The 13645-nt window shown below is 39.5% G+C and overlaps 2 protein-coding genes across 5 annotated transcripts in view; one reads left to right on the forward strand and one right to left on the reverse strand.

The window, feature by feature from the left end:
• Nucleotides 1-3481, forward strand: part of LOC115424550 (zinc finger protein 658B-like) — a 45762-nt gene extending 42281 nt beyond the window's left edge. For 3 of the 4 annotated variants that reach the window (XM_030141891.1, XM_030141890.1, XM_030141889.1), the window contains one exon: nt 1046-3481. In XM_030141891.1, the coding sequence (XP_029997751.1) occupies nt 1119-2843 (1725 nt within the window). In that variant the 5' untranslated portion in view covers nt 1046-1118 and the 3' untranslated portion in view covers nt 2844-3481. The remainder of the gene's footprint in view (nt 1-1045) is intronic. The other variant, XM_030141888.1, reaches the window with a different exon arrangement.
• Nucleotides 3482-7386: 3905 nt separating this feature from the next.
• Nucleotides 7387-13645, reverse strand: part of map3k3 (mitogen-activated protein kinase kinase kinase 3) — a 47779-nt gene continuing 41520 nt past the window's right edge. The window contains exons 14-17 of the mRNA XM_030141893.1: nt 12495-12626; nt 11077-11206; nt 10784-10961; nt 7387-9054 (exon numbers count right to left, since the gene is read on the reverse strand). Of these exons, the coding sequence (XP_029997753.1) occupies nt 8826-9054; nt 10784-10961; nt 11077-11206; nt 12495-12626 (669 nt within the window). The 3' untranslated portion in view covers nt 7387-8825. The remainder of the gene's footprint in view (nt 9055-10783; nt 10962-11076; nt 11207-12494; nt 12627-13645) is intronic.

Here is a 13645-nt window from a genome sequence, read left to right on the forward strand (position 1 = left end):
CCTCCTGTCAGTCATCCATTACGGCCGTTCAGCATCCGATCCATTATCGCCCTCTGCATCCGATATGTGTCCCTCTGAATCTGACGCTTCACTCACGCTGCTCCTCCTGTCACAGACCACAGTCTACTGTCTATGATGTGTATGGATAAAACTCAAATGCACATGTGGAAGGAAAAAATGGATTTATGAACAGAAACAACAACTAAGGGGAACAAACAGGAGTCTGATGAATGAAGGATGGAGATAAAAGTCCGGAAGTCAGCTGTACTGGACTGAACAGATAGGTCTGCAGGAAGCTCAGCTTTTATGACCGCAGTACTGATTCAGGTACATGTACATGGTGTCACACAGTGTAGGATTATGTAAGATGATAAATGTACGGACTATGAAACCTCAAATGTCCACAGAAAATTCGCGGAGGCCGCGCGTTCACAGTGCGCGTGCTGGGCACCTCATCAGCTGAAGACACTGACCCAGCGCTGCACAGACCAGACCCTTAAATTCAGGGTCTACTGATGGAACAGGGGCCGCGGCAGGTGGATGATGTATCTGATTACTGAGGGAGGGGTCCACGGACATGCTGAAGTGGACCAAACCTCCACTTCCACCTCCGCTTCCATCACGCGCATCAGGTAAGAGGAAAGCGTCAGAGCTCAATGACACTGAGGGATTTACATGCAGTTCTATCAGGCTGCCCTCCGCGTCGAAATCCGACGCAGAAGGAGTACCCCCTGCGTCAAATAGTGCCGAACGGGGCTCTGACCATGCGTCCATTTCTGACGACTTGGGATGAGCGGGCGGGGCTTTGGAGGGAGGCGGGTTGTTCATGTTCAAACTTTTACTAAGTGTTGTGGGAAATGCCACATCGGTAGGTATAGCTTTAAGGAGAAACCATCAAATATTGGTTGTCTTGAAAATGTCCTGTTGATTACCTAACTAGTTAATTTTGTCTACCTGCTTAATCTGGTCCTGAAGAGATGTGTTTGTTCTGTTACATTCCATTCCATTTCAGTGACCACCTCTTCTTTTTTATGTTTTCATGTAGAAAGAAGCCAAAGGTGGATTTTAGGTGAAACCTAAAAGTTGTATCTGGCGAAGATCACCTGATTACAGCAAACATGGATGGAGGACTCGTCTGTGACCAGTGTGGGAAGACTTTCACTGACATGAGAAGCCTGACGATACACTTATGCATCCACACTGGAGAGAGACCAAATTCATGTGACCAGTGTGGGAAGACTTTCACAGTCATAAGTGATCTTAAGACACATCTCCGCATCCACAGCGGAGAAAGACCATATGAGTGTGACCAGTGTGGGAAGACTTTCACCACAATGACTCACCTTAAGACACACCTACGCATCCACACTGGAGAAAGACCATATGAGTGTGACGAGTGTGGGAGGACTTTCACCCATCAGTCTAGCCTTAACACACACCTACGCATCCACACTGGAGATAAACCATATGAGTGTGACCAGTGTGGGAAGACTTTCACCCAACACTCTCACCTTAACGACCACCTACGCATCCACAGTGGAGATAAACCATATGGGTGTGACCAGTGTGGGAAGACTTTCACCCAACATTCTCACCTTAACAGACACCTATGCATCCACAGAAGACAGAAACCATATGAGTGTGACCAGTGTGGGAAGACTTTCACCCAACACGCTCACCTTAGCACACACCTGCGCATCCACAGAGGAGATAAACCATATGAGTGTGACCAGTGTGGGAAGACTTTGGCTGACATGGTGGGCCTAAAGAAACACTTAAGGATCCACAATGGAGAGAAACCAAATGAGTGTGACCAGTGTGGGAAGACTTTCACAGTCATAGGTAACCTGAAGACACATCTACGCATCCACAGCGGAGAAAGACCATATGAGTGTGACCAGTGTGGGAAGACTTTCACCACAATGACTCACCTTAAGACACACCTACGCATCCACAGCGGAGAAAGACCATATGAGTGTGACGAGTGTGGGAAGACTTTCACCCATCAGTCTAGCCTTCACACACACCTCCGCATCCACAGTGGAGATAAATCACATGAGTGTGACCAGTGTGGGAAGACTTTCGCCCATAACTCTAACCTTACCAGACACCTCCGCATCCACAGAGGAGATAAACCATATGAGTGTGACCAGTGTGCGAAGACTTTCACCTATCGCTCTAGCCTTCACACACATCTACGCATCCACAGAGGACATAAACCATATGAGTGTGACCGGTGTGGGAAGACTTTCACCTATCGCTCTAGCCTAAAAGCACACCTGCGTGTCCACAGTGAAGTTAAACAATATTACTGTGACCAGTGTGGGAAGACTTTCGCCCATCGCTCTAGCCTTGACGCACACCTATGCACCCACAGAGGAGATAAAGCATATGAGTGTGACCAGTGTGGGAAGACTTTCACCGATCACTCTAACCTTAAGAGGCACCTACGCATTCACACTGGAGATAAAGCATATGAGTGTGACCAGTGTGGGAAGACTTTCACCCATCACTCTAGCCTTAGCAGACACCTACGCATCCACAGTGGAGATAAACCGTATGAGTGTGACGAGTGTGGGAAGACTTTCACCCAACACTCTCACCTTAACAGACACCTACGCGTCCACAGTGGAGATAAACCTTATGAGTGTGACCAGTGTGGGAAGACTTTCACCCAGCACTCTCACCTTAACACACACCTGCGCATCCACAGAGGAGATAAACCATATGAGTGTGACCAGTGTGGGAAGACTTTCACCCAGCACTCTCACCTTAACATACACCTACGCCTCCACAGGGCATCCACAGAGGAGAATGAGACAAAAAGTACCTCGGCATCATGAAAAGAAGAAACCTGGTGTCTGAACCAGCACCCTCGACTTCTTTTGACAAGAACATCAAACTTAAAACTGTCCAGATCTGTCTCAATAGAGTCCAGATGTGAAGACAAACACCAGACTGACAGCTGTGTTTTGTTTTTGTCTAATTCTAAAGTGGACCTGAAACTCTTGATAAAAGTTTTTACCATAATCACCTTTCCTTGCCACTGTCACCAGTCATAAATGTTTGCTCCTGGAGGATTCTGTTGGGTTTCTGTAAACTGGCTTAAAATTTGATTTGATCTATCTCCTCTTTATGTGAAGCACTTTGTAACATGTTGTTTTAAAAAGTGCTATGTAAATAAAGCTTTACTTACTTACTTACCTTTTAACAGCATCCAGATTATTTGTTCAGTTACTTATTAATGTGTTTGTACAGTTACCAGTTCAGGTTATATGTTGTGTAGAGTTCTCATCCTGCTGTTGCACCATAGACTGTCAACAACATGAATGATGAGGACATAAATATTGGGACACATATCTTCAGCTGTAAGATGCTCTGTTCATGATAATTTGGCAAATAAACAGTATTTCTTTCAGTTTAATGGGACATTTTTTCATCCTCAGTGACGTGAAGAAAGTGGATGGTTAGTTTTGGTAGAAAATTATTTACAGTCAGAGTACGAAAAATATTTTAGACATATAGAGTTACAATATTTACAACTATAGTCATAGATAAAAAAAAAAAAAAAAAAAACACTTGAGAGAAATTAAGTCTAAACCATCTGAGGCATTTTGGAGGCAAAGATAACAATTTAAACCAAACTAACCAATGTAATGATATTTATCCCATAATATAAAACTATATTAAGACATTAATTGTTTTGCATCCCGGACCCGTTAGAAAAGAAACACCTGAGTTCAGGGTGTCATACTCATACTTTTGTCCATTTACAGGTTGGGTTAAGAGTAACTAGGCATTAGAAATTGCGTATGGAGTTTTTAGTATCACTGAAGTCATGACGAAAACATTTTTTAAACAGACAACACCAATGGGGATTTTTAAATATTTTCTTATTTCTTATTTGCTTCTCATTGATGTCAAAGTCGATGTCCTTCAGAGGGTTTTTCATTCCATCCCTGGCCGTTGCTTATGTTGAAATATGAAGATTTACTTAAATTTTCTCATGTAATAAAGAACACGTATCATTCGTTTCAATAAATTTGTAACAGGAATATGGATTTTATTATCAGTTTTTATGCCTAGTTACTTTTCACCCACCCTGTAGTGTACCAGGAGCCTGATACCACATTAATAAATTAAATAAAAGTATAATTATTCACGATTGTGGGTTATTTGCAATAGCCTGTATATAAACTTAAATGAGTGATGATCACAGATAAAGTAAAGACAGTATGAAGAAATGATGTTTAATCCACAAACATATAGACACATTTTAAAAACTTTATTTGTTTTGGAGAGAAGACATGACATGTATGAAATATATATACACACATACAGTATATATATATATATATACACACATACAGTATATATATATATATATACACACATACAGTATATATATATATATATATATATATATATATATTATAAACGCTGTCATTACTGCTCTTTTCTTGCTGTAAAATAAATTTGATAGGATTAGACTTTGCACTGCAAGTCCTGTCATAATACATAATCATACGTTAACATATATAGATTTCTACACAACTAGTCTTATTCATTTGTTTATCACAGGGTTCTTTATTTCACTGCTGCTACATCTTTTTCAATAAGTTTCAGTAACATTTCGCGTTCCCTTCATCATGGAGTTCAAAACCGAAATCATACGAGGCAGTGGGAGTAAATGATTGAATTGTTGACTGTTTTTGGGAACCCTGGGATAAACAAAGTCGTCGTCTGGGTTGGATAGTGGACTCTGATGTCCGGTTCCGGTTCCACTTGTCTTTGGTTCACACACACCCTTTAATAGAGATCAACGGAAAATGAAAATGATTCCCAACAATTTCCTTTATAAATTACACTTATAACCATTTTACTCATTTGACCGTGTAGAAATTTCTGACAAAGAGGTAACACTGTCATCTAAAAGTACAGTTTTTAGGGCGTGTGGGAAGACTTTTTTCTTTTTTTACTCTGGAACATGAACCAGGCAGCCAGAGTTCACTTTCCACCCATGTTTCATTTATAAACCCCATTTCTGTAATGTCCGCAAAACCAGCTGCTTTCAACGATTTACATCTAATAACACTAAGTCCTGAAAGTATCATTAGATTCAACTCGGTCTAAATATAAAAAATATATTTATACATATATATTTGCTTATAAAAACTAATTGTAATGGGCATGGGGATATAAATTAAAGCAAATCTTCACATTTGAAGAAAAAAAAAATCTAATTTGGTAAAGAGAAAATCCCCACGACATTCATTTTCCATAAAAGTGCATCTGATTTGAGCTGATCCTCCTGGTCTGGGATGTTCAGGTCAGACGTGTCGACAGCACTTACAGTTAAATTAAGGCTTTTAGATTATGCTTTGCAACTGTTAAAAAAAGGCATCAAAATAAACCGTATCTGTTTCGTAATGCTGCCTGTTTTTGGCACTTTTTAAAAAAAATAAACGTGATACTGAAAAGGTGAATGAAGAAACACTGGAATAAAAAGCCCACCCAAAGACTGATATGATGTCATCACCTGGATCCAAAGGAGGAGTTACAAGTGTATTTACTTGTATTCTGATGATTTATAGACTGAAAGCGGATTGAATGTTGGAAAATAACTTTGTGATTCACTATAACAGCCATAAATGACAGTATAGACTTAACTCGGGTGTTTTATTATGTTTGATGCTGCAGCTACATTCGATTCTAAGTGATTTAAACATAGGTTCAAGATTTCAGGAGCCCATACAGACAGTTCAAATATACTGGAATAATTCTGTCTGACGTTCATAACATATGTGGGTCAATATCACTATAAAATGCCTTTCAGACTTCAAACTGTCCTAGATTATCCACTTAACCGTACCGTCTTCTTTCTCTTATCCGGGTCTAGGTCGTGGGGGCAGCAAGGTTGTTATCGTTAACGAAAACTAATGAAATGACGAAAACTAGAATTGAAAAAACATTTTTGTTAACTGAAATAAACAAAAACTATAATTAAAAGAAAAAAATGATAACTAACTGAAACTGCTTACAAAACTAACTAAAATGGATAAAAATTATGGACCCCACTCTACCTGGAAACATGGAGACTAAAGCTGGGAGAAAGCAGCAGAGTCCTGTCTGGGATTTATTTGAATACAACGGAGAAGAAGAGAAAAGAGACGACAAAACTAAAACTAAATGTTTAGAAAAAAATTTAAACTGATAAAAACTAGCAAACCTGCTCTAAAACGAATTAAAACTAACTGAATTTGAGAAAAAAAAGTCAAAACTAAATAAAACTAAACTATAATGAGAAATCCAAAACTATCATAACCTTGGGGGGCAGCAGAGGAGCCCAGACAGCCCCTTCCACCAGCTCTTCTAGGGGAATCCTGAGGCGTTCCCAGTTCAGTCCAGACATATAATCCCTCCAGCGTGTCCTGGGTCGGCCCTGAGGTCTCCTCCTGGATGGACACGCCCCTAACCCCTCCCCAGGGAGGCGTCCTCACTAGATGAACCACCTCCACCGGCTCCTCTGGACGTGGAGGAGCAGCGGCTCTACTCCCAGTCCCTCCCGGATGTACGAGCTCCTCCCCCTGTCTCTAAGGCTGAGCCCGCCCACTTTGCGAAGGAAACTCGTTTCGGCTCCTTGTACTCACGACCTCATTCTTTCGGTCATTACCCAGAGCTCATGACCACAGGTGAGGGTCAGAACGTAGATCGACCGCTTAATGAAAACAGCTGCGTTCAACTGTGCATAGAACAACTGAAAGGGTTCTACCTGCACTCTTCTCTTTTACTTTATTTTTATTATGTTTAAATTGTAATTGTGTGTTTTTAACCTGTCTTTTTTCCATTTTTGTAAAGCACTGTGAATTGCCCTGTGTATCAGTTGTGCTATACTAATAAATCTGCCTCGCCTTGTTGAGCCACATTATGTAATAAATTCCCATTATGTAATAAAAGTTCAAAATGTAATAAGAATGTCACATCATCTTGTAATAAAGCCGCATTATGTAATAAACTGACGCATTTTGTAATAAACTACCTCAGTGCATTATGTAGTAAATTTTTTCGCATTATGTAGTAAGTTATCACAATTTGAGAAATTTATTACAAAATGCACTTGACACATTTTTATTTTCAAGAAAATGTAATGTGCTAAATTAATCTTTAAACTGTGTAGTTAAAGTTCTGATTACATTACCTGTAGCTCCTGTGACTAATTTCTTCTAAATTGCTCTGAAATTATATTAATTTGGATTGTTATTACATAATGAACCATGTTATTTTTTTTTTTTTTAATAAAAATGTGTCAAGTGCATTTTGTAATAAATTTCTCAAATTGTAATAACGTACAACATAATGTGAAAAAATTTACTATATAATGCGTTGACGTAGTTTATTACAAAATGCATCTGCTTATTACATAATGCGGCTTTATTACAAGATGACGTGACATTCTTATTACATTTTGAACTTTTATTACATAATGCGGCTCAACACGCCTAAATCGAGCGCTTCTCCTTTCAGCTCAGCTCCCTCTTCACCACAACGGACCGGTTTAGCGTCTGCGCTGCCCTGATCCGCTTGTTGACCTCCCGTTCCATCCTACCCTCACACATGAACAAGATACCGAGATACTCCTACTCCACCAGAGGTAGGACTTCCTCCTGACCCACAGTGGGCGCTCCACCCTTTTCCGTCTGAGGACCGTGGCCTCAGACGTTGAGGTGCCGATCTTCATCCCAGCTACTTCACACGTCCTGGCTGGGAGTCGCCGCTCGATGAAGCTAAGAGGACCACATCATCTCCAAAAAGTGTAGGTGTGATCCTCCTGCCTCTGAACTCGAGCCCCTCCCCCACCCGGCTGCACCTAGAAATTCTGCCCATACAAGTTATGAACAGAACCGGTGACAAAAGCCGGCCCTGGTGGAGTCCAACCCTCACCGGGAACAGGTCCGACTTAGTACCAGCTACGCGGACCAGACTCACACTCCACTCAACTTTACTTTAATTTTATATTCGATTTCTTATTTTACTAGTTTCCTTTTGTAATTTTATTTTCTGACATATTGGCTTTTTATTCATATTGTTGCACTGACTGGAAAACACAATGACAATAAAGACTATTCTATTTTTTCGATGTCATGATAATCATCTTTACCTGTATAAAACTAACAGAAATAACATATTTTATCATTATTTCCACATTTTTCTCCATTATCAGGTTTGTCTCATTAGGTTTGTGTTATTATTTATTATCTGATACTAATTTCTGTCTGATATGGGCACCTGAAAAACAATGAACCTGTTCATTAAACTCCAGTGTCGCTAGGTTTGGTCATTTGACATGAAGGTTTATACATATAAAGAGTTGTCTAAGGGTGGAGCTTTCATTGATTTATAAGAGACAGCGATAAAAAGAATCACCTGAAGTGAAAGAAGAACATCTCCGTCTCATTAACACTGTAGAACTGAGTATTTGTCGACGTTCACTGGGCAGAGATGAGTTTTTCCTCTTGAAAATGTTTAAAACTTTTCAGAGCTTCGTGGCGTTCCTCAAAACTGCTCAGTGAGTGAATCTAAACACAGTGGAGGATTTGAATGAAGACACAACTGAGTGGATTTGACTTGAAAGATGCCGATTCTGAAGGAGAACATCAGCAGCGTGTGTTTGCATCTGTCAAACCTCCTCATCTGTGTTTTGTCTCCCCCTGCTGGTGACTCCTGTAAGAGCATGTGTTTGGGTTTTCAGTCCAGTACCTCTGTGGATTTAACACTGACCCCTGGACCGGTTCCGTCTGGGTTAAAGTTCATGGTCCGGGCAGATTTCAGCAGAGGATCTGGGAGAAGGGATGCCTGAGCAGCTCCTCGGCGCTCGGCCTGTGTTTGGCCTCCACGAAGATGCGGCGGATGAAGTCCCGCGCCTGTTCGGACGTGTGCGAGGGCAGCAGGGGGTTGGTGGGCTGGGTGGCGATCTTGAATATCGCCGCCATGGCCTCAAATTCGGCCCAGGGAGGCTTTTCTGTCAGCATCTCCACCACCGTACAACCCAGACTCCTGCGAAAAGACCAACAGGATCAGTTTAATGGAACTGACAGTTGAAGATGAAACTGATAATAAATCTGATTTCATACCCATTCATCCAGGAGTCTTTAGCTGGATGAAAAACACACTGGACACATTTCACAGTATTAAACTATCTGCATGGTTTACATTTAACCATCTTTGCCTCATTGTAACCACATCATTTTAATAAGCAGAGACCCCTCCCACCCTGGACACCCCCTCTTCAGTACACTAAAAAAAAACACAAACAGACTCAAGCACAGTTTTTACCCACAAACAGTTAAATAATAATAATAATAATAATAATAATAATTATTATTATTATTATTATTATTATTATTATTATTATTATTATTATTATTATTAATAATTAATAATAATAATAAACACTTTATTACCTCTACATATCCTTATATGTTGTACAGATTTCTTATCTTAGCTTTTTGTCTGTTTAAGTAGTAATTAGTACTAGAGTTTTAGTAGTATTTGTATATTTAATATTTTATCTGTAGTTTTTATATGTTGCCAATATTTTTCAGTATTTTGTGCGATATTTTTATATTCACACTTTTATCTTTTGCACTTTAAGTGTTTGGTGCTTAACTGATTTTCATTGTTCCTGTAACAGTGACAATAAAGTTTTCTATTCTATTCTATTCTATTCTATTCTATTCTATTCTATTCTATTCTATTCTTTTCTAGATATGAATCATATGCTCACATGTAATTAAACTTGAAAACACTTGTAAAAACATGAACTTCAAATTTACCACAAAAATCTGCCAACAGCTGTCACTGTTTCCATGGAAACGGTCTTAATTGTCATGTGTATCCTATTACATGTTCACTACTATAAGGAGCAGCATATACACAGTACATGAGTGTGAGGGTATGTGGTACACAGTGTGTTCACCTCTGAAGGAATGTTTTGAGTGGAAACTTTCATTCCTACGTAGCCACATGTGGCATTCAAGCCCCCCCTCGCCGACCAACGCCCCCCCCCCCCACACCTGTGGATGAGGTACAAGGCCTCCTGGGAGTGTTCCTCCCCTCCAGCCCAGGCTCAGAACCTGGAACATACCAGCCTGTGTTAAGACCTGTCTGACTGGCCCTCGGCCAATCACATCATTCCCCTGGTGGGTCACCGCCCAATGGGATCACAGGAGCAGAGGTATGTTCTGTGTGTGTGTGTATGGGGGGGGGGCGGACTGGGTTACATAGAGCAGACTCCTGTCTCTATGAACATGGTTTTCCTGATTCTTCAGTTTTTATAAGTGAGTCATCCTCGTTTCACTTTTACATTTTCATCATAAAACCTTCAACTTTAAACTCCAAAACAAGGAAAGAACCCAAAGAAACTTGAACCTTCAGACACAAACAGCCACCGGTACTGATCTAACATGACTAATAACATGACTAATAACTTATCAATCACTAATTCTATCTATCTATCTATCTATCTATCTATCTATCTATCTATCTATCTATCTATCTATCTATCTATCTATCTTTTTCCCTATTTTTCTTTTTTGTTGTTTTTGTTATGCTAATTTCTTTGCTGCTACTTTTTATTCTACTTCATCTTACCTTATCTTACTTCTGTTCTATTGTACATATTTCTATTATTAAACTGACATATCTGACTTAATTCCTCAGTAAAACCCTCTAATCTTGTCCATCTACGTCTTCGTCCACTCGTCGGATCCCGTCTCCATCTCACCAGACGTCTGCCTTCCTGCCGTATCCCTCTCCGCTGATCACCTCTGGACTCATCCAGTAGGGGGTGCCGGTCACCGATCGGATGCCGGTTCCGGACATGCAGATGGTCTGTAACCTCTTACTGGCACCGAAGTCTCCCAGCTTCACGTTTCCCACCGAATCCCGCAGGATGTTGGCACCTGCGAGTCGGATCGGAACCAGTGGGTCATATATCACATTACTGTGTTTCCATTCGCTGTCAGAGATCTGAGGTGTGTAAACATTTATCCAGGCTCTGTGGTTGGACTGGACTACCTTTGATGTCTCTGTGGACAATCATGTTGCTGTGCAGATAGGACATGCCCTCCAGGATCTGACGGGTGTATTTACGGGTCACGTTTTCAGTCAGAGCCCCGTAAGCCTTCAGCTGGTCTTTGACCGAACCCTGGAAGCAAAACACACACTTTACCATTAAATGGACTAAACGACTGGGATAGTAATAGTAATGTTACTGTTAAATACACTGTATGGAATAAAGTACTGGGAGATAATAGTAGTAATGTTACTGTTAAACACACTACATGGACTAAAGTACTGGGATAATACTAGTAATGTTACTGTTAAACACACTACATGGACTAAAGTACTGGGATAATACTAGTAATGTTACTGTTAAATACACTGTATGGACTAAAGTACTGGGATAGTAATAGTAATGTTACTGTTACATACACTGTATGGACTAAAGTACTGGGATAATAGTAGTAATGTTACTGTTACATACACTGTATGGACTAAAGTACTGGGATAATAGTAGTAATGTAACTGTTAAACACACTACATGGACTAAAGTACTGGGATAATACTAGTAATGTTACTGTTAAACACACTACATGGACTAAAGTACTGGGATAATACTAGTAATGTTACTGTTAAATACACTGTATGGACTAAAGTACTGGGATAGTAATAGTAATGTTACTGTTACATACACTGTATGGACTAAAGTACTGGGATAATAGTAGTAATGTTACTGTTACATACACTGTATGGACTAAAGTACTGGGATAATAGTAGTAATGTAACTGTTAAACACACTACATGGACTAAAGTACTGGGATAATACTAGTAATGTTACTGTTAAACACACTACATGGACTAAAGTACTGGGATAATACTAGTAATGTTACTGTTAAATACACTGTATGGACTAAAGTACTGGGATAGTAATAGTAATGTTACTGTTAAATACACTGTATGGACTAAAGTACTGGGATAATAGTAGTAATGTTACTGTTACATACACTGTATGGACTAAAGTACTGGGATAATAGTAGTAATGTAACTGTTACATACACTGTATGGACTAAAGTACTGGGATAGTAATAGTAATGTTACTGTTAAATACACTGTATGGACTAAAGTACTGGGATAGTAATAGTAATGTTACTGTTACATACACTGTATGGACTAAAGTACTGGGATAATAGTAGTAATGTAACTGTTAAATATACAGCAGAAACATCTTACAGTTGTACACATGATGTGTCCTAATATTTTTGTCATATAGTTTATTAACATCAATATTTCCTTAAAGTCTAATTAAATTACGTTTCTTTTAAGTTCAATACATTTAAACCATCTTAACCCGTTCATTCATTCAGACTTCAGTTCCTTTTCAGTTTTTCCTGAAATCTGAAGCGCTTTCTCAAGGCCGCAGACCCAGGACTCACTCCGGGCATGTACTCCATGAAGATGGTCAGGGTTTTCTCGTTGTGGTCCCTCAGACAGCCGTAGTACTGGACGATGCGCTCGTGATGCAGATTCTTCAATAACTGGATCTCACACTCCAAGGCGCTGACCTCCTGCACAGAGACAGTCAGACGGGGTTGAAAACACACGCTTCTGCTTTGGACAGCTGTGTATCACACCTATTTATTTTATTTATAGACCTGGATTATCGTCATATAATCTACAGTAGAAGTCAACGTGGTTAGAATAGAATAGACTTTATTTGCCATTTGCACAGATACATCGCAGTAAAGGTACAATGGAATTCTTGTGCATTTTCCCCGAGTCACAGAATCCAAAAAAAGACATGAACAAAATCAGAAACAAAACATAAACACAGCTAAAACATATAAAAACAGTTATTGCACAGACAGACACAAATACACACTATAAAATAGAGTAATGTATCAGAAAAATAAAATAAAATAAAAGTACTGGAAGGTAGAACAGGTCATTAAAAGCACAGTATTAGTTAAGTGTCTGTAAGAGTGTTGAATTGAATTGATGATCTTCAGTGTCATTTTTTCATCTCACGGCTCAGATTGGACCCATTTCTGAGCTGGTTTTGGCCCACGGGCCGTATGTTTGACACCCCTGATGTAGACGTTCAAAAAAGCTCATAGTAAATTCAAAAGTTACTGAAGCAAAAGTCACTATTTCAACAAAATATATCATTAGCTGAGGATAAAAAAAAAAAAAAAAAAGCATCTACAGTTACTGTCACTGATCCAACTCCATGGGTTTTACTGGGGACTCAGTGTTGGAGAACAGGGGTCTGCAACCTTTATTATCAAAAGAGCCATTTTGCCCCCTCTTCTGCCAAAAAAAAATAGTCCGGAGCTGCAAAAAATAACAGAGCTTATAAACTTTTAAAAGTTTTAATCTGTATTTTTTACATTTTATCTGTTGCAACCACTGAATTCAACAAACAGAAGTGCAGTGTGCATCTGTAGTCCTACTCTGAAATAAATTTAACTGAACTGTATGCAGGCCTATTTGAGTCCTTCCTATATTTGTGTAAAATTAAAATAAAAACTAGCCCACTTTAATATAAATAAAACATTTAGCCGCAGCTTTAAAAAGAAACATAAAA

Source organism: Sphaeramia orbicularis, chromosome 8 (assembly GCF_902148855.1).
Source record: "Sphaeramia orbicularis chromosome 8, fSphaOr1.1, whole genome shotgun sequence".
NCBI lineage: Eukaryota > Metazoa > Chordata > Actinopteri > Kurtiformes > Apogonidae > Sphaeramia > Sphaeramia orbicularis.